This window comes from Lemur catta, chromosome 5 (genome assembly GCF_020740605.2).
Source record: "Lemur catta isolate mLemCat1 chromosome 5, mLemCat1.pri, whole genome shotgun sequence".
NCBI lineage: Eukaryota > Metazoa > Chordata > Mammalia > Primates > Lemuridae > Lemur > Lemur catta.
Genome location: NC_059132.1, coordinates 71,723,272 through 71,745,358, shown reverse-complemented (window position 1 = coordinate 71,745,358; position 22,087 = coordinate 71,723,272). Strand labels below are relative to the sequence as shown.

Genomic DNA, 22,087 nt, shown 5'->3' with positions numbered 1-22,087 from the left:
TATTTTTAAAAACCCTTAAGTTAAAATGATCTCCTTTGTTTGTCGTAATCTACCTATGACTTCAGTAAAACTCTAATATGGCAGAAGTAAATCAAAATCTGATCGAATTAAGGAAGATAAGCAGCATGTGAATAAAGTGGGAGGATGGACGCCCCCACACACATAAAAGCCCATTGTAAGGAGAGCTCACTGCACAACTGACCTGAAGCAGCCGGAGGTCACAGGAAAACTCGGAGGAGGAGACACAGTGGCCACAGCTGAACAACTTAAAGGAGATGTCTCATCTGCCTACCTTGTCTTGAAAACCCTAAATCGTGGGTAATGTCTGCCGCCTCCAATGCATCGGTTCAATTCCAGAACCTGATGGGGAGGGTTTATTGTGCCCTTTCTGCTCTGTGGTCACTCAGAAGAAAGACATCAGGCACAATTACTAGTGGGGGAAGATGGTTTCCAGAATAAAGAACTAGAGCCCCCACTGAGCACTATTCTACACCTGAACCCAAGGATGCCGACATTCCAAGTGGATATGACCTTGGATGTTGACATAGCCATTTCTGATAACATGAGGCATGTCTGTTGTGACTATTTCAAAAAGAATTGCAGAGAGTGCATTGAAAGATTCAAACACATAATCTGTGTCCTGGGTTCCCCTAAGTCCACCTCTAGCCACCAGTACTGGGAGGTAGAGGTGGATGTGGGAACAAGCAAAGAACGGAATATGAGGTGTTTGCAAAGAATCTGTTAAGCGACAAGGGACAATTCTACTGTCTTCAGAACTCAGCTTCTGGACTCCGGGCTTGAGAGGAAATGAAGAGTTCCTCTCAGCCATGACACTGTGCCTTTACCCTCTGGGTGAGGCCCCAGTTACACCAAGTAGGGATTTTCCTGGATATGGATATTGGAATCATTTCCTCTTATAACATTAGCGATGCATCCTATATCTTTACATTCACTCAAGTTTATGCTACAGAGTCACTGAGCCCATTTTGCACTCCTGCAAATCCAATTAACGAAGATCAAGGCTTCCTGAGTATCTGTCCTGAGATGAATGTGGCACTGTCAGATCTCCAGCTTATCCTGAGCAAGGCAAATAAACCTTGGGCCACAAAAACATTTAGAGAAAATCATGTGCTTTTATAAAAGCTTTTCTGCTTGGTACAACACATGGGACAAAGTTACAACAGAAAAATATGGAACACTTCATAAATCATAAACACAAACTGAGGAATTAAGAAAAATTACATCTAAATAGAAAAATATGGAACATTTCATAAATCATAAACATAAATTGAGGAATTAAGAAAAATTACATTTAAATATTAAGTATTGTCACAGTTGTCTTTTGGGTCTTCTGTTTATATTTCTCTTCCAAATCAACATCTTCTAAGCTCACAGATTAAAAAAAAAAAGGGTAAGAAAATGTTTAACTGCTTTAACAAAACCACATGGAATGGTAGTTTTTAGACAACAATAGTCAAATTTAAACATGGAAAATAGTAAATAATTCTTCAATTAGATTTCATTAAATGCTTCTGGTATATAGATCCAAGAAGTATGTGGTAGTCAATAATGCTATTTACCAACTATTTCCAGCTCTCTACCTGTCTTTCCAGCTCACAGTGGGGTTATGCTTCCAAGAGTCCTTTGGGGTTGAGTGGGGCTGTGCAGTATTTGTGGCCAATAAGTTGTGAGCAAATGTAACTCACTTCAAAGCCAGGGCGTTTACTTGCTGGTCCAAAGCCCTCCAGAGCTCTGTTTCCCTCTGCAAGGCAATCAGGCACCTTTAACTTGGCCGGCTGCTTCCTACACCCAGGTGATAAGCAAAGCCCTCCAAACAATGCTTGATGAGTGAAAAGTCAAGTCTGTGTTTTAAGCCATGGAGATTTGAGGGTTTCCCATTACAGGACCATAAACCAAGCTTTATCTCCACTGGTTAAAAAAAAAAAGAAGAAAGAAAGGAAAGAAAAATGAGGCAAAAAACACTAGTGGCACAAAAAAAAGATCAATAGCCAAGATAACTGATTTGGGAGAAATCATTAACAGCAGTATTTCCTGAGGGAACTTCCAAATTTAGGATACAAACCTGAGAGAGTCTACAATGTTCCTCCTTATTTTAATAATGTGAACTGTTGATTCTTTTAAATCTACTTTTAGTCTATTACTCCATTAAAAGCAAAAGGTTTCAGTAATGGTCAAGTTTAGATAATATTAAAAAATAAAAATAAAAGGGTTTCAGTAATGGAAGACCTTAGGGGAAAAAAGATTTGGAAAGAAAAGCATGTGCTTTTTATTTTTAAATGGAAAAATCAAGCATTAAATGTATAGACCCAGTCTTCTGTTTTAAAAAAATCCAGTAATTTACATATTTATAATACACATTACAAATTCCAATACTTATTTATCCTACTCAATGTATGTAACACCCCATTAAAACTGTATGTATCAATCAAAGCCTTCTAGATGGATCTTCATCCATTCAGGCAGAAGCAAATATGTATAAAACATACTCTTTGGGGAAAGAATTTGATTTATCAAAATCAATAAGCATACAAATGATATGATTAAGGCTCTAACTTTAGGAACTCAGAAAAAAGAAACATGAATGTTGATTAAGAGATTAAAAGTACAGTGTTTTTTTGTTTGTTTTTTTTTAATTTTTGAAGCACTAAGAAAATGAACAAATTTGTCAGATCAACTTCAGTGCAGGTTGAAATGAATGAAAATCTGTCAGGCTGAATTGCCGCTGTACGAGTGTGGGAGATACGGCTTTCTGTGGCTTGTGTTGTTGTTATTGACGGGCAAACCCCCAAATCATAAAACAGCTCCTATTCTTCAGTTCTCCAGAACCCTAACTGCACAGGTGACAGTGCTGGCTTTGTAACAAAGACTTTGTTTTGACAGAAAATGTGAATGCAGTGTTTCTTCCCACTAAGTCATCCAAAGTAGGACTAGAATATGCAACATATAACAGTAAGTTAAATATTCAATTTATACTTCACCGGGTCTATAAACAAAGAGAACTTCAACCTCCAGAAACAGCCTATTTTGCAGCGTTCCCTATCTGTTTTCTCCAAAGTCTGGAATGGCTGCAAAGTGAAAGGGCCTTATTTTGCTGTAGGGACTACCAAAAAAAATAGATAAATAGATAGATAGATATAGATATAGGTATATTTTGGACTTTGGGTCAGGAGGAATTAGTTTTCCTTAAACTTAAAATGGAAACAACTCAAATATTTATCAACAGGTGAATGCATAATGGAATACTACCTGGCAAGAAAGAAAAATGAACTAAGGATCTACCTAATGAGTCTCAAAAACATTACCTAGATAAGGCTAGAGTCAAAAAACTATATACTGCATGATTCCATTTGTACAAAAAGCTTAAAAAAAAAAAAAAAGGCAGAACTAGAGTGATAAAAAGCAGCTTGGTGATAGTAAAGACCAAGGAGGCAGCAGGGATCCATTGCAGAAAGGAATTTGGGGCAAAACACAAATCTCCTATGATTATAGTAGTAGTTACACAACTATCTATGTTTTCAAAAGTCATCAAAATTTGTACAGCCAAAATCAGTGAATTTTACTGCATGCAAATTATACCTCAATAAAATGGATTTTTTAACAGGGACCCACAAAACAATGGAAGATGAAGAATATCTTCATAATGCTTGAACAAAAGGTGATTGAGATCAGTCATCGTCCAACACTGCTGACCTTTCTATGGATTCCTACGAGCTGAACTGTGTCCCCCTAAATTCATAGGTTGAAGCCCTAACCCCCAGTTTCTCAAATGTGACTGTATTTGGAGACAGGGCCCTCAAAGAAGTGATGAAGTTAAAATGAGGCCCTAGGGCAGAGCCCTAATGCAATAGGGCTCAGGTTTTTATAAGAAGAAGAAATCTGGACACACAAGAAACTCCAGGACATGCATGCACAGACAAAATGCCATGTGAGGACACAGTGGGAAGGTGGCCATCTGGAAGCCAAGTACAGAAGCCTCAGGAGAAGCCAAACATGATGACACCTTGATCTTGGGATTTCCAGCCTCCAGAACTATGAGAAAGTAAATTTCCGTTATTTAAGCTCCCCAGTCTGTGGTATTTTGTTATGGCAGGTGTAGCATTTCAACACTGACTTCTTCATACAGGAAAGAAATGTATAAATAAAAAGGAAGATCCTACATTGTCATGGTAAATGAGTAACTGACTCTCTGATACCTAGAATGAGTATGTCATATTAACGCACTTCATAACACTTAAACACTTAACTACAAAAGGAGTACTTTAAATGATTTTTATATTTTACATACCTATACACTTTCATGATTAAAACGACTCAATCACGTTACCTCGTGTTTCAACTGCACTGATGCATTTTCTGAGAATTGTGAATCCCATCTTATCCAACTGTGCACCTAAAAGAAATACAGTTATAAAATATTAAGGGCACAATTATCACCTTTCTCTTCTTTACAAAAATAGAAAAAAATTATTTAAATCCAATTTAATTTTTATTTCACTATTTTAAAAAAGCTAAAGGCCATATATCCCCTATTTAAATGCTATAAATGGAAATTTCATATATTTAGAAGAGTACTTGCTGGAATCAGGACATCTATTACCAATAATTTATAAATACATTTATAAGATAAAATAATTTTTAGATTAATAAATATAATTTATTTCAGACTGTAAGAAATGACACAAATCTCTAAGGGAAGCTATCTAGATACAGTCAAGACATATTTTGCTGAAAATTCTAACAGCAGCTCAATTAAAGAAAACTATATTTATAAATGAAGGTCCTTTCTAAGAATACAAACCTTTTTTTAAAACCTAGGAGGAAAAATTTTAAGGAAAGCTTTTAAAAAATATTTGGGCAAAGAGCTCATTTTAGAATTTTGATATAACATGCTCCAACCTTTTAATATTTTATTATTTTTATAATAAATTTAAAACATGATTCATGTGGCGGAACAGACTATTTTGAAAATATAATTTTATACTTTTTCTAATTTAGATGCTTGCCTATGATTAGGCTGGCATATTTGTGTATCCTAATGGAAGGTAATCCTTATTTCAAAAATTAAATCAAGAAAAGTGGCACCCTCAGCTACTGCCATTCAGAACCCAGGGAACAGTAACACTAACCCTTGGCTCCCAGAGGAAATCCATGAACAATCCAGGAATATAAACTTTGTACATAATCCATAATACTAAGCTTGAGGAGAATTTTAATGAAGACAATTGGGCAGTGGTTTTCTCTTCACAGATCCACTATTCACAAAGTTTTTTAAACACAAGTATTTCTGCTTAGTAAGACTATTTTTGAAAACAAAAAAGGAATGTTTTCACTTCTCTATAATAAATAAGAACGGAAGAAAAAAACAGGGAAGGAGAAAATGAAAGGGAGGAGGAGGAAAGGAAGGAAGGGAAAGAAAATGAGAGGAGGAGGGGAAAGGAAGAAGGAAGCAGACAGAGGAGGAGGAGCTCAAAGGAGGGAAGAAGGGAGAGGGGTTAAGAAGGTGCTTCCGTGGATGTGCCCCCCTTCTGGGGCACCTGTCCACCTCCAGTGCCAAGCTAAGAGAGCTGTGTTTTTATTCAACCAATGGCTCAAGTGATGATGATTACTCTGAAATCGTATGTCACATAATAGTGTTTCCACACTGTGGACATCTGACAAATGTAGCCTTAATGGCTCCAAATACATCAAAAGTAAATTCATAAAGAACCCAGCTAAATCCATCACATTTTTGTTTTATCTCAGTACAAAATCGAGGGTATAGAGCCAGGCAGTAGTTCATTCTCTCCTAGTACAGATAGTGCCAGTGCAGGTCATTGTCCTAGAATATGCGAACACGTTTAGTTATCAGTTGTTACCATTTTCCACAGTGCAATGATACGTTATGTGTATAGCCCAAACTCAGAGACCATAAAGATAAAGAATACGACCTTACAACTTAGGAAGCTGGAGGTTGCCAACCTGAAACTCTTATGTGATTGCTTATGGTTATAAGAATAAATATCAAACGGAACTGTCGAGAGAGTATTTTGGGTTTCGTAGAGGACTCACAGAAAAGCTCACAGATAGGAACAATCAGCGAGGGCTACGGTAGTCCAGGAAACTCTGAGGAAGTCCTCAGTGGGTAAGACATTACATACAACAGAGGACTTATGGAGGGTGCAGAGAATAAGCCCTTGACATCAGTAATGAACACGAAGTAAAGCATGAAAAAATGAGACGAATAATCATTTTTATAAATTAGCACTTACTTCCTTCCGGTCTTGGGATGATGGCTCTATTAAAACTATGGAACAGCTAGTAAAAGAGAGAAAGGGAAAACAATATTTTTAACAAATCAATAAAAATTATTTAAGTAGGCACACTTAGGACCTTGTGTATTTTTATAAACTTAACAGTGGTAAATAATAAGAAATATATTTGCTTTTTGTCCCTGCTTCCTGGCACAGAGATCCTAAACCCTTGCAATTTACAGAGTAGGAATGTCTTTTATTATTCATAATGAGCCCCACCAGATCACACCTGAGTTTATGCTAACGAGGTAACTTAGGATAGGCCCCCTGGTAGCCTCAGAATGGGGCTGGACCCCAGAAAGACCAGTGATTAGAGGGTTGGGTCTTTCAGCCCCACCCATCAACCTCTTGGAAAGTGAGCTGGAGATTGTTTTTTGTTTTTAAGGGGGCTGAACTCCTTTTCTTCTTTCTTTTATAAGAGACAGGTCTCACTCTGTTGCCTAGGCTGGAGTGCAGTGGCATCATCATAGCTCACTGCAGCCTTCAACTCCTGGGCTCAAGCGATCCTCCTGCCTCAGCTTCCTGAGTAGCTGGGACAAGTGCCAGCCACTGCACCCAGCTGGAGATTAAGTTCTATAAAAGCTCTTAAACAATGAGATTTGATGAGTTTCCAGGTCGGTGAGCACAGCGAAGTGCTGGGAGGGTGGCGCACCCACAGGGGGCATGGAAGCTGTGTGCACACATCTCAACCTCACTTCACACATTGCCCCGTACCTCTCTTCCATCTGGCTGTTCCCGAGTTGCACCTTTTATAACATACCGGTAAACATAAATAAAATGTTTCTCTGAGTTCTGTGAGGCATTCTAGCAAGTTATAGAACCTGAGGGGGGGGGGCATGGGAATCCCCAATTTATAGCCAGTTAGTGCGAAGTATGAGAGGTCCAGCCTTGTGACTGGCATCGGAAGTGCAGGCGGTCACATGGGACTGAGCCCTTAACGTCTGGGATCTGACACTGACTCCAGGTAGTGTCAGAATTAAACTGAATTGTAGGACACCCGCTTGGTGTCAGAGAATTGGTCCATAAAAGAAAAATCCCACATATCCGGTGTCAGAAGTGTTCTGTGTGAGAATGTGGAGAAACAGTGTTGTGATTTCTTACTTACTTGCATACTGTCATATGCTCAGATGCAAGGATAAACAAAAAGGGGCATCTCTGGGAGTACTTTTTCTCTTACTGAGGTACGCTAAACTAGCAAAAATAAGATCAAGAGAACATGGTCCTTAAGAGACTTATTGTAAGTTTACGTAACTTTGAAACACTCAGATTTATAGTTATGGGATGACAAAGAAACTGCTGTATTCTAATCAAATAAGATGAAACTCATTTTTTTTCACCATTATTTCACAATCTGGCACTTACTTAAAGAGATAACTCCTGCCCATAACTTAAATAACTACATCTGAAATAGCAAGGTGATAATTCTGGACAGCCTTTAAGAATTCTAATGCCGGCCCATTTTTACAAGGCTTACAGCACCTGCCAAAAATATGCACTACCTTAAATGTCCCCATATAAATACATAGCTGAATGTTGTCTTTCTGCACACTTGCTTTTGTCTGTTCATCTGAGTTAATCACTTGGCTCTTTACTCAAAAAGAGAGGTTATATATGTCCTTCAAGGTTACATTTCCACTGGCAACAGACTTATTTCTCAATGACTTACTCGTGATCTTTTTGCTGTGTAAACTCACTTTCCAAAGTATCTGAATCTCTGGGGAGATATATGCTCGTTAGGGCATTACCTTTACTAAAGATTAATAGAAGCTGTTTTGGCTCTCAGGAACCATAAGCACTGTAAATACTACTGACTCCCAGCTAAAAATTTCAAGGACAAACTAAGGATAAATAAAAGTAAAACTACAGAGGCTAAATGTAGCTCAAATATGGTAAGATGACACAAAAAAATCTAACCACTACTTTTTTTTTTTTTTTACAAGGGTGATACATTTCTTCAACATAGCATCAATTTTTAAAATATATTAATCAGGGTTCTCATTTTTCAAACCCCAGGTCAAGACTTCAGGCCAGCCTCCTTCCTCCCATGTCCTATACTCTCACCATGAGAAAACATCTTTTGCCCATTTCACAAGCTCTATTCTGAAACCTCTCTTTACTGTATGTGACACCCTCTTCTACTTAGAAACCATGTTCTTTCTTTTTCTAAATCCTGCTGAATTGGCAAATGCTTTCCAAATACGCCCACCTGGTACCTGCAGTGGTGGTTTATTTAGAGTCATAATACTTGAAGTAGAGTGTATTTAAATTGGTTCTATGGCATTGCTATAATTATTCACACTAAATCCCCAAGTCAATGCATGATCTGCCAAATTCTCAACTCCCAAAGGCCACTAGGTCCACCGAAATGAAAGTAGTACTTGGATACAGTGGCAAACGGACTGAATTCCAGTGCCTCCTGATCCAGTGCTTTAATTTATTCCTCAAAGTAGTCTGAATACAGAAGCCCATTCCCTAAGGCTACATAATACTGCATACTGCAAACCATTAGACTAAACCATCAACTGTTAAATCAAGCAAAATAATTACAGCACTTATATTTAATAATATTGCCTGCAATGCCTCATATTTACTGTTCCATCTTCACAGAGATCAAAACACATTCCATGCATTTATTGTGTTCATCACCTAAGGTACCATCAGGTAGGAAAGAAGAAACTGAGAAGTTAGATGATTTTCTGAAGTGAAGCAAATGAGAGTGGCAAAGTCGAGAAAAATCAGAAATAAAAACTAATGATACACCAGTCTTATGTGTCGTGCTGCTAGCCAAGGCCAAATTACTAGAATGTTGAATGCATCCAAGATGAATTCTAATACCTGTTTCAGCAGGCAACTTTTCTCAAATGCTGTAAAACAAAAATAACATAAAAAGGAATGCAAGTCAACTCTAAAGGATTTGAAATAAAGCTCAACCATTGATTATTCTTACAGATTCTTTTCCACCCAGAGCTTCCAACCACTGCTTCCTCTCCTCTTCCGAAAACGCCTGCAGAGTCAGGGAAATGCCAGGCCTGAAAGACACCAGTCACAGATGAGTTACCCCTCAGCTGCTGTAACAAAACCTTTCTTGCTATTTCCAAAGATTTTTTTTAATTTTTAACTGTGGTAAAATACCTATAACATAAAATTTACCATGTTAACCATTTTTAAATGTACAGTTCAGTGGCACTAAACACATTCACACTGTTGTGCAATCATCACCACCATCCACCACCTCCAGAACTTTTTTCATCTTGCAAAACTGAAACTCCGTACCCATTAAATAACTCTCTACTGCCCCTCTCGCTAGCCCCTACCAATCACCATTCTATTTTCTGTCTCTATGAATTTGACTACTCTAGGTATCACACATGACTGGAATTGTACACTATTTGTCTTTTTGTGACCAACTTATTTCACTTAGCATAATGTATTTTAAGATTCATTCATGTTGGAGCATGTGTCACAATTTTCTTCCTTTTTAATGCTAACATCCCATTGTGTGTATATAACACATTTTGTGTATCCATTCATACACCCATGGACACTTGGGTTGCTTCCATGTTTTGTCTATTATGAGTAATGCTTCTATAAACATAGATGTATAAATATCTGTTCAAGTCCCTCCTTTCAATTGAGTGTGTACCCAGAAATGGAATTGTTGGGTCACAGAGTATATACACATGGACATACACATAGCAAATAAGTGTTAGAAAAGATACTCCCCATCCTATATCATCAGGGAAATGCAAATTAAAATGAAACACCACAATGCACCTATTAGAATAGCCAAAGCCCAAAATACTGACAGCAACAACAAGTGTTGATGAGGATATGGAGCAACAGGAACTCTTATTCATTGCTGCTGGGAATGAAAATGGTACAGACGCTTTGGAAAACAGTTGGTCGTTTCTTACAAAAGTAAAAATACTCTTAACTATAGGACCCAGCAATCATATTCCTATGCTTACCCCAAGGAGCTGAAAACGCATGTCTACACAAAAACCTGCACATGGATATTAACAGCAGTTTTATTCATAACTGCCAAAACTTAGAAGCAAACAAGATGTCGTTCAGTAGGTAAATGGATTAATAAACTCTGGTACGTCCTGACAAAGAAATATCATTCAGCACTAAAAGAAATGAGCTTTCAAGTAATGAAAAACCATGGAGGAAACTTAAATGTACATTACTGAATGAAAGAAGTCAATCTGAAAAGTCTACATACTGTATGGTTCCAAGTATTTAACATTCTGGAAAAGACAAAAAACTATAGAGACGGTAAAAAGACCAGTAGTTGCCAGGGACTAGAGGGAAAGCAACAAACAGGTGAACCACAGAGGATTTTTAGGGCAGTGAAAATATTGTGTGATACTGTAATAATGGCTACGTGTCATTACACATTTGTCCAAACCTATAGAATGTACAACCCCAAATAAGCCCTAATATAAACCACACACTCCAGGTGATAATGATGTGTCAATGTAGGTTCATCAATTTTAACAAATGGATCACTCTGGTAGAGGGTGTTGATAACAGGGGAAACTATACCTGTGAAGGGGCAGGAGAATAGGGAAAATCTCTGTACCATTCTCTTAATTTTGCTATGGACCTAAAAGTGCTCTTTAAAAAGTAGTCTCTAAAAAAAAATAAATAAATAAATAAAAAATAAAAAAAGTGTTTTAAATTCAGAGCTGTCCTCTAAGCTGAGAAGGCACTAGGAGAGAAAGCGTACACTCTGGAGGAGCTAGGATGGGCCCCTGGCTGGTCCTGTGAGCCAGTCGGAGGGTGGCACAATGGAAAGCGAGGGAGGCAGACCCAGAGCCTCCTGGACCCACAGAAGGATCTGATTTATCCTACGCATCAGTGAAGGTTTATTAGTAGGGGATTCAAACTGTACACGAACACTCTGGCTGCTTGGTGGAGAATGGACTGAAGATAGGCAAGAGTTGGCCGAGATGTTAAAACACCGGGAGGATGGAAGGATGATACAGAACAAAAAAAATAATGAGCTTCAGAAATATTCTGGAAGCCTTTCTACATGCTACAGGCATCAAAATAATGAGTAAGAAAGCTGTCTCTCCAAGAATAAAGAATAAGATCAATTATAATACAGCACTGATAACTACTAAAGGGATTCAGTGAGAGCCAAAAACAATTAGCAAATACAGACTTAATATACTTACACTCACGAATCAGACAATGAGCCTAAGGAAATTCCTTATATTCCCTGGTTCCTTTTTGTTTTCCCCTAAGGTTTTCTACTGTTCATATGTGAGGGGAAATTTTAACTAAGGGTACATGGCTGGATATTTTTAACCAAGTCACGTCTAGAGCAGCAAATAGAGATGTTGCAGAGGAGAAAGAATGACTGATTCTGGTAACTTGGGTGTTGAATGGTGCAGAGTGTGAAGAGTTATTAACTAGAATTATAAATACTCAAGGAGAGGGAAAAGGCAATTGTCAGGTTTGAGATCAAATAGCCATTTACATCTAGATAAAAATCCAAAGTGGCATAAAATCTAAAGTATTATTATATGCCTTGCCTCCAAGCACAATGACTCAAACTTGAGCCACCTAGCCCTTTGTGGAATACAGCAGAGAACAGCCAACTTGATCAAAGATGAGAGATTAAAGAAAACTGGATAATCCACAAGAATTCTATTTGTTTACATTTTGGCAAATGTAAATGGCAAACAGTAACTCAAAACATTTCCACTATTGAGCATTAATTCATTACACTACACACTCTTCATAACACTTCACACTTAGAAAACATTACTTTAAAACTAAAGGGATCAGCCACTAGGATTATGTAAGACTGGGTTCCCATCACAAAGACTGCTCATATTCATCCTCTTTTCTGACCCCTACACCTCTAAAACATTAGTATAGGAAAAAATAAAACGTGCACTAAAATATGTTTCAACCATTGTAAATTTCTTGAGTTTCTTTTCTTTAATAATCAATTGCTAGGATATCATTAAGCAGAAAACGAGACTTTAGGAAACATTGGACACATTTCAAACTACAGTATTAATAGTATCTCGCTGTTAAACTAAACTCTAAAAATTCTATAGTGTTTGAAACAAAGGAGGACATGTTTTATTAATAAACTTTAATGGATATAAATGACAATATGGTGAATATAATAGTAAAGAACAGAAAATTTTACAACAGTGTGTTGAATTATTCACATTTAAAGAAAGAAATAGCAATTCCATCTTCATTTCATGGAGAAGCTAAGGTAACAACATTATAGACTCTAATGGAGCTAGAATTAAAACTGACAAAGTTCTGATTTGGGTTCTTGAGCCAATATTGCTGCAATGCATCACACTGGTTCAGCTAAGAACACTGCTGTTCTCTCATTTATCTCATAATTCATCTCAACCAAACTACAACCCTAGTACCTACCCAAGTGCCAGATACTGTGCTAAGCTCTCAACAACTGACCACATACAGTGAGTCAAAACTGATTCTTAGTAACCACCAAGGCAACAGTATAAACAACTTCATGAAGGAAAAATAAATCAGGTAAAAGAGAACAAGTTGCCAGAATAGTCTTTCTTTCCTTAAAACCGTAATTATTATCTGTAAAGCATAAGGTTGGAAATTGAAATTTGAAGAAAGAAACATTTTATGTGAATAAACAAGTTGTTCTTAAATCAGCATCTTAATCTCTTTTCATTCACTCATTCAAAAAAAATATGTGTTATTACGCATCAGGCACTACCTTAGGCCTTAGCATGAGAAACTGTCTATGGAGCTATTATTTGTATTTTACATTTTACTCCATAATTCTCTTTCGATTGCATTTTTTAATCTAAGTTCTATCAAAGCATGTGGAAAATACATGTTTTCCTGGTATTTTACCTGATAGATCACTGAGCTCTTAAATTCAGAAAATATACAAAAAAGTAGAGAGAAACAATTGCAAGACAAGTCTGGAGAGACATTATTGTAAATGGAGTTGTTAAGTGAAAAACCTTAGAAGCTACCAAAACTTATGATAGTAACAATCAAGAATATTATAATGCTTTTCTAAGAGGAATGTTGAAAAGGAAATGGAAAAAAAACCAAATCAGCACAAGTTCTGCACTAACTTTTATCGTGAGAAGGGGAAAGTGTCAACACCATTAACAAAGAACTTTTAAGGTTAGAGAAATGTAGCAGTTGTAATCATTTTTCATAAGGGTTTCTGGGGAAAAAATACAAAGTACATCTATGAATCAGACATTTTTCCAGAGATGATAGAAGTATGTTGCCTAATTTTACTCAAGGTGAAGTCTTAATTCTTTCTTCTGTCCACCAAAAAGATGTTTCAAATAGAGTAAGCAAACAATGATCCAGTCAGAAATAGTATATGTTCCAATTAAAGTGAAGTCAAATAATCATCAGAGAACTGCTGCTGTACTTAGAACACAGGAAATTGTGAGAGAACATGATTCCCAACCTACCAGTAAGACCAAGATGGAGAACCATAGTTGTTTTGGTTTCTTTACCCCATCTAAGAGCAAAGATACAAAGAAACCCTAATGAACCAAAATCTAGAAAATGAAAAGGCCCTCCCCGGAGAGAAGACAAAGACACAGGCACACACACACTGCTTTCACCATTGGCAGATCAACAGGACAAAGAGAAGCCAACAGAGATGAAGAAAATAATGTAATTTTAACACAATTTTAAAGGTAGAGTACAGGCTAGTGTGATGGTTTAGAATTCCCAGCAAAGAGTCTGAACGCACTCTCCAACTCTTAGCCACGGGATTTCACCAAGTGCTCATGAGGAAGTCTGAGAACAGGACTGAGAGACCAACCCTAAAGGTATATGAGGAGCAAGGCAGGAGAAGAGAGAAAACCTCCAGGCACCCAATGCTATCTCTGAGTAGGACACAAAGGACTCTTGTGGCTGGGGCAGGGGTGGGAAAGCTGAGACAGCTGGCCCCTAAGGCACAGACACACAGGGGCATGCTGAAGGCTGAGGACAGAGGAACCGAGACAAGCCTTCCAGAGAAGGCTCTGCTGGCGTCCTCAAATCACCTGAAAGCCTGTAATAAACTGAATTTAATTAAAGTCGTGACAATGTCAAATCTCAGCTCAGCTACAAACTCGGCCCTACATATTAGTGGCCTGATGAAAGAATGGGCATGCCCTCTACCAGGCACAAATATTACTTACTTTCTCTGTTGTTTGCATACACACAGTATCTGGCATTCGATCAAAAAATCATGAGACACACAAAGAAGCAAGAAAATGTGAACCCCGGATCACTAGAGGAGACAGTCAAGAAAACCAAAAAAATAGCCAAGACTTTAGAAAAAAATCAGGCAGAAACAACCACAAGTATGGTAAGGGTCTAGTGCGAAAGGTGGTCAACACGCAGAACTGATGGAGATTTTCAGCATAGAGATAAAACAATTACAAAGAGGTAAATTAGTATGCAAAAATATGAAAAATAACATAACAGTGATAAAAAAATTCTTTGAAAAGGTTTAATACAGCAGTAAAAAGAATTAGTGAATTTGAAAAGGGGTCAACAGAAACTGAAACACAAATGGAAATCAAGTGAGAAAAGTGGAACAGAGTATCTGAAATCTCTGTGGGCAATATCAAATGGTCTAACATACCTGGAACCCCCAAAAATATAGAGAAAACAGGGCAGAGGAAATATTTCAAGAGATAATGGCTAAGATTTTCTAAAACTGATAAGAAATATCAAGCCACATATCCAAGAACCTCAGTGAACCTTAAGCAGGGCAAAACAAAGAAAATCATAAAAACCACAAAAAAAAAAAAAATATTGAAAGCAGTAAGAGAAAAAGGACACACAGGGGAACGATCAGAAAAATCGATGACTTGTCATCAGAAAATAAATACAACCCTGAAGACAATGGAATGACATTTTCAAGTACAAAGGGGGAATCTTATGAATCTATAATTCTATATCCATCAAAAATGAAACATAATAAAGACATTTTCAGATAAACAAAATATAAAATAATTCCCCAGCAGACCTGCATTATAAGAAGTGCTCAAATGAAGTTAGCTTAAGGAACTCAAAAGAAATAGTACAAGATAAAAGCCCAGTTCTGCAGAAAATAAAGAAAACTAGAAAAGATAAATATGTTGGTATAAAAAATTACACACACTTGTATGTATATACATATATGTAAACATTAAGTTTCTTTTAAAAATCCACCAATTATTGATGCTATGTATTTCATAGATTCACAATGGATGTAGAATTAGAATATATAATTACAATGGCAAAGAGGACAGAGGGTTGGTCATTAGAAGCCTGCTGTTCTAAGGTTCCTATATTGTTTTATGAAAAGGTAAATACTATGGTCATTTAAAAATGCATGTTATACTCTGAGACACAACATCTTAAAAAGTATGCAAAAAGGCATAATTTAAAATTAGAAGTCAGTAGAGGAGATAAAATGGAATATTAAAAAATACTCAACTCACTAAAAAGAAGGCAGTAAAGAAGGAAGAAAGGAGTAAACATGGCAAATAGAAATCAAAATCAAGATGGTAGCCTTAAACCTATACATACCAAAAATCATAGTACCTATAAATTCACTAAGACCCTGATTAAAAAGCTAAGGCTAACAAAGCAGGACTCAATTATATGCTGTTTATAAAAAACAAAGTTTAAACATAAAGGCACAGAGTGGTAAAACAAAAAGGATGAAAAAGATACACTATGCAAACAGTGAGTATAAGAAAACTAGTGTGGCTATATGAATATCCAAAGAAAGTAAATTTCAAGATAATTATTAGCTAGAAATGGAGAGACATTTCATAATGATTAAAGGGTCATTTCATTAAGAAGACATAACAATGTACACACACGAAAAAAGATCTTTTCAGTATTCAATATTTATTGATAAAATACAGACTACGTTATCTAACCAAAAGAGCACTCAAGTAGAAAAAACAGTAATAATATTACATGTATAATATCTCCAACCATTTGCAATTTTAAAAAGACACTCCTAAATATCACACAGATGCAACATCTATATCCTAAATCACACAGGAAATAAAAAATTACTTGAAACTGAATTATAATGAAAGTACATCAAAATCTGTGGGATGTAAGCTAAAGGAATCCTTAGAAGACAATTTATAGATTAAATGCCTACATTCAAAAATAAGGTATAAAAATCAATGATCTATGCTTCCAACTGAAGAAGCAATGAAAAGAAAAACAAATTAAACTCAAATTTAAAATGTAAATTAAAAAAGCACAAACCAATAAAATATAAAATGGATGAGTTCTCTGAAAATATTTTAAAAGTTTATAAGCCTCTGTGCAAGAGTTATCAAGAAAAATGAAACCAAAATCTCCAATATCAAACATAAAGAGGTATCATTTATAAAACCTAGAAATATAAAAAGAACAGGTTGATAATACGAAGAAATTTATGCCAATAAACAACTTAGAGGAAATAAATTCCTTGAAAACCACAATTTACCAAAACTAACACAAGAAAAACAGGAAATCTGAATATCCTTACAACCACTAAATAAATTGAATCTATAATTTTTTTTTTTTTTTTTGAGACAGAGTCTCATTCTGTCACCTTGGCTAGAGAGTAGTAGCATCATCATAGCTCACTGCAACTTCAAACTCCCGGGTCAAGTGATCCTCCTGCCTCAGCCTCCTGAGTAGCTGGGACTACAGGCGCACACCACCACACCTGGCTAATTTTTCCTTTTTTTTTAGTAGAGACATGGTCTCACTGTTGCTCAGGGTGGTCTCGAACTCCTGACCTCAAGCAATCCTCCTGCCTTGGCCTCCCAGAGTGCTAGAATTATAGGTGTGAACTATCACACTCGGCCTGAATTCCTAATTTTTAAACTTCCCACAAAGAAAACTCCAGGCCAAGATGGCTTTACCAGTGAATTACCTCAAACATTTAACAAAGAAATAATACCAATGTGACATGAACACTTTCAAAAAAACAGAGTAGAAGGGAAAACTTCCCAACTCTTTTCTGAAGCTATCATAACCTTGGTACCAAAATCAGACAAGGACATTAAAAGCAAAGATAATACAGATATCTCTTATGAGTATAAATACAAAAATCCTTAACCAAATACTAGCAAAATGAATGAAGCAATATATAAAAAGTTAGTACATCATGACCAAATAGAGTCTATCTCAGGAATGTAAAGGTAACTTAACTCAGAAAATACAATGCCATTCACTGCATTAACAGATTCAAGGCAAATATTTTTTGTTCATTTCAACAGACACTGAAAAATATTTTGTCAAAATTCAAACCTATTCATGATTAAAACTGAGAACAAACAAAACCTTCCTAAAAATGAAAAGGGCATTTACAATGAATTTTCAGTGAATGTCATACTTTACAGTAAAATAACGAATGCTTTGCCCCTAAGATCAGGAACAAGGCAAGATGGCCAATATCATCACTTCTAGTCAACATTTATGGGTGGTCTTAGGCAGTATAAGAAGTTTAAAACATAAAAAAGACATACCGATTGGAAAGGAAGAAATAAGCTATCTTTATTCACATAGAAAATCATTGTGCACATAAAAAAATTCCTAAAGGAAATGCCGTAACTACTAGTACTAATAAGTGAACTTAACAATATTGTGGGATACAAAAATCAACTACATTTCTATACACTAACAGTGACCACTTGGAAAACAAATATCCTTCAAAATTACCATCCAGAAACAAAATATTGCACTTAGGGAAATTTTTTAAAAATGCCCCTGAGCTCTATACTGAAAACTGTAAAACATTACTGGGAGAAATTAAAGATCTAAATACATGGAAACTCATGTTCATGAAATATAAGGGTCTATATTGATAATGTTGACCTATGAGGGTTGGGAAGGAGGGGCGTTGTTCGGTAAAAATAAATTGATTCTAAAATTTATATGGAAATACAAAGGATCTACAATAGCCAAAACAATTTTTAAAAGAACAGAGGGTTTATAAGACCTGACTAAAGCTGTAACACAACACTGTAAGTATGGAATTGGCAAAAGGACAAAGAGATGGAAGATAATAGGGTATCTAGAAATAGGCCTACACATATACAGTCAAATGATTTTTGAGAAAGGTGCCAAAACAATTAAATAAAAGTCTTTATCAACAAATGGTGCTGGAAATACTGGTTATTTCACTGGGGAAACAATAAACAACTGTCAACCCCCATACCTCACACTATACACTGCCCCCCCCAAAAAAAAATCTTCACATGTCACAGACTAATTATAAAGCTTTTATAAGAAAACATAGGAAAATGTCCTCAAAACCTCAGAGCAAAAAAAAGATTTCTTAGCAAAAATCCGTACCAATAAAATTTTTTAAAACTGATAAATTCAACCTTAAATTAAAATGTTCTTCTCATCAAAAGACACTGTTAAGAAATAGAAGAGGAGACAAAAATGGCAGAATGGAGGTAACCTCCTGGATTCCTGCTCCCAGAGAGCGAGGCGTAGATCTCGGTCTGCGAGATCCGATCCACACATGAGTGGATCGCTCCCCCATAAAAACAGAGTTGTGAATCGGCAGAGAAGCAGCGTGGGACACAAAAAGCAGGAAAAAGAAAAGTTTTGTTTTTGTAATTCTGTTGATAATTCTTTTCTTAAAACAACAAATATTACTAAAAATAATAATGATGAAAGGCAATTATAGTCATAACATTTGGAGAAAGATGAGCGGTAACCCTGTGAAATATAAAAATATCCTGTAAAACTATTATAAAATTTTGATAGTGGTGTGAAAATGGACTTAAAGTTTCCTCAGAAGCAGAGCCTTCTTTATATAGGATTATAATATAAAAGAAACAAGGCAAGATATACATTGCTCAATAAATGAAGTTAAATGAACTGACAAAAAATAATATCCCCTTCTTGACATCATATATTAAAATAAGCTTTGGATAGATCATAATTCAATGTAAAACATGAAATCATGAACGCATGGATCATTTGGTTTAACATTTGTAATATTTATATAAATACAGAAATGGAAAAATTCTATAAGCACAGAAGCTATGGAAGTCATCAAAAAATACAAAGAAAATGTAATTCCACTACCTACAAGATACTTTTATTAATCAAAACACAAAGAAATTTAAAAGGCAAATAATGGAGAAAAAATATAACAAATATTACAAAGAATTAATAAATTAATCAGTTATTAGATACCATCTGTTCTAGTAGAACAAGATCAATACATAGCTAAGCATCTTTATCATGAACTATGTATGAAAAAAATTATCTTAGAGGAAAAATTAGAAACTAGAGAATCTTCCACTAAATGATAGTTATTTTCTGTGTGATATTTCAATTAAACTGTTTTCAGAGCCATATGTTAAAGTACATTTACATAACCTACACATCACTAAACAAACCCAATTTATTATTCTTGTTATTATATCTAGCTTCTATTTAGGCTTTCCTTTGTTTTAGCAACACTACCACTACCACTAGCTCATCCTTGCTACATTTTTTTATCATTTGTGTACTGCATGGTTTGTATGGATAAAATAAATGTGACTGAAAATGAAAAAAAAAAGGCACTTAAATAATAAAGAAGCAAGCCACAGATACGAGAAAGCATTCACAATTATATCTGATGAAGGATTTATATTCAGAATATGTAAAGAATTCCTACAATTCAATAACAAAAAGACCAACAACATAGTTTTTTAAATTGGCAAAAATTTGAATAGGTACTTCACAAAAGAAATATAAACAGCCAATAAACACATAAAAAAGTGTTCAACATCATTAAGTCAAAATTGGCTAAAATGAAAAAGATCAACATAATCAAAGGCTGGTAAGGAAGTGGAGCAACTGGAACTCTCACACATCGTTGGTGGGAGGGTAAAACTACTTTGGAAAACTCGATATCCTAAAAAGCCAAAAATGCATAACCATAACCCAGCAATCCCACTCCAAGGTATTTATCCAAGACAAATGAAAACTTGTGTCCACAAAAACCCGTGTACAAAATTGTGCATTCCAGGTTTATTCACAAAAGCTAAAAGAATTTTCTGTGTCACATACTCTAGTGTCCTTGGCACACATTTCAAAAATAAATCCATATTAATGTCAATCTAGATTTCCACTTAAATACCAAAACCAATATAAAATGTGGCTTTCAATACATTACTATCAACCATACCATCTTTAGGGCAAAATCTTACACTCTATGAAAACCACAGAAGCCTGTACACAAGAAATGCTGTTTCTAATTCTACCTATTCCATGTCCCACCAATTCCACTTAAATTCTTTTAAGATAAGTTCCTCTCCTAGTCTGTCTGTACACTGGAATCTCAGTACAGTTCTTGAATGACTCGCCATCCCTGCAAGGATAAAGCCAAACAGAGCCCTTTCCATTTGGTTTTCCTTCATCTCCTGTGCTACAGCCAAATTAAGCTACTGTCATACTTTTTTAATTGAAATGCACACCTTATAAATATATTCACATAAAAGACAACAGTACGCTTTCATTCAATTTCACAAACATTTGTTGGAGTCTCTGCCTTATCAAATGCTTTAAAGGAGGACTTCTCAACAGTGGCACTATTGACATTTTAGACCAGATCATGTCTTGTTGCGAGGGCTGTCCTGTGTGCTGTGGCATGTTTAGAAGCGTGGCTGCCCTCTACCCACTAGATGTGTGCAGCAACTGCCCGCCCTCCTCCAATCCGCCCCCCCACACACACTCACGACAATCAAAAGGTCTCCAGATATCGCCAAATGTCCCCTGGGAACAAAATCACCCACAGTTGAGAACCTCTGTTTAAAGAATCAACATGTTTTCTCAGGACTTTCTGTGATTCCTTTTACCTTGGTCCTCCCTTCCTCTGAGGTGCCAAACTGTTCCCCAATCTTCAAGAGTCAATTTAAAAATCCTTTTCTCTAGTAAGCTTTTCCAGTCAGCCTCACACTTTCTAACGCTTCTCAGCTCCCACAGCACCTTAGGCCTCTGAACTGCCATTTGCTTCTAAACCCTCGTAGTCTGGGTGTTTCCATAGGTCAGGCCTTTAAGCTGCTGGTTTATTCTCATATCCTCAGTGCCAAACACAGTCAACAATTGTCTAGGTGCCTGGATGAGATGCACTATAAAACACTTACAAATATTAGTACAGTTAATGTGCTACATAAATATTCTTACTCAGTCCAATTGCATGGGCTTCTGGAAGCAACATGCTCTTAACTCCTTTACAGTGAGAAACAGTACAGCACTGCACCCAGATGCTAAATAAAGTTGTTGGTATAAAAGCACTCTAAAATGTCTAATGCGTCAGATACATAGGTGATTTCCTCCTCTCATCATCATGAAAATATAAATGAGTGAATCATAAAAGTAAGAAGCATCTTGTCATCTTTCAAGAGTGATGTACTGTAACTAGGCAAAAAAAAAAATCAGACCAAATATGATATTTGAAATGTCAGATTAATGAGAGCAAAATGAGAAGCATTTTCTTTAAGCAGTGCCTGAATGCGATGTGTGGGAGAACTTTCACAGAATGGTAATTATTTATCAAGCAAATGTGTGGGGGTCATAGCACAATGCGGCACGTGGCAAGCATGCCAAAGAAGCTAAAAGCACATTATATAACAGAATTGTTGGGGCGGGGGAAGGGTGCTACGTTGCCCTTCGGGGAAGAAAGCTACACCTCCCGACAGGCTACAGCTTGCCGTGGAGAAGACAACTATACAAAACACTATTTCTCCAACCTAAAATGAGTGACATGATCACGATTGGCC

General features: G+C 36.2%; 1 protein-coding gene across 3 annotated transcripts in view; it reads right to left on the bottom strand.

Annotated features, from left to right (window-relative positions):
* The window catches only part of ARHGAP10 (Rho GTPase activating protein 10), a 277,640-nt gene that overhangs the window by 131,042 nt on the left and 124,511 nt on the right, over positions 1 to 22,087 (bottom strand). For all 3 annotated transcript variants that reach the window (XM_045552099.1, XM_045552100.1, XM_045552101.1), the window contains 3 exons: positions 9,259 to 9,340; positions 6,270 to 6,315; positions 4,346 to 4,411 (listed from right to left, as the gene is read on the bottom strand). In XM_045552099.1, coding sequence (XP_045408055.1) covers positions 4,346 to 4,411; positions 6,270 to 6,315; positions 9,259 to 9,340 — 194 coding nt within the window. The remainder of the gene's footprint in view (positions 1 to 4,345; positions 4,412 to 6,269; positions 6,316 to 9,258; positions 9,341 to 22,087) is intronic.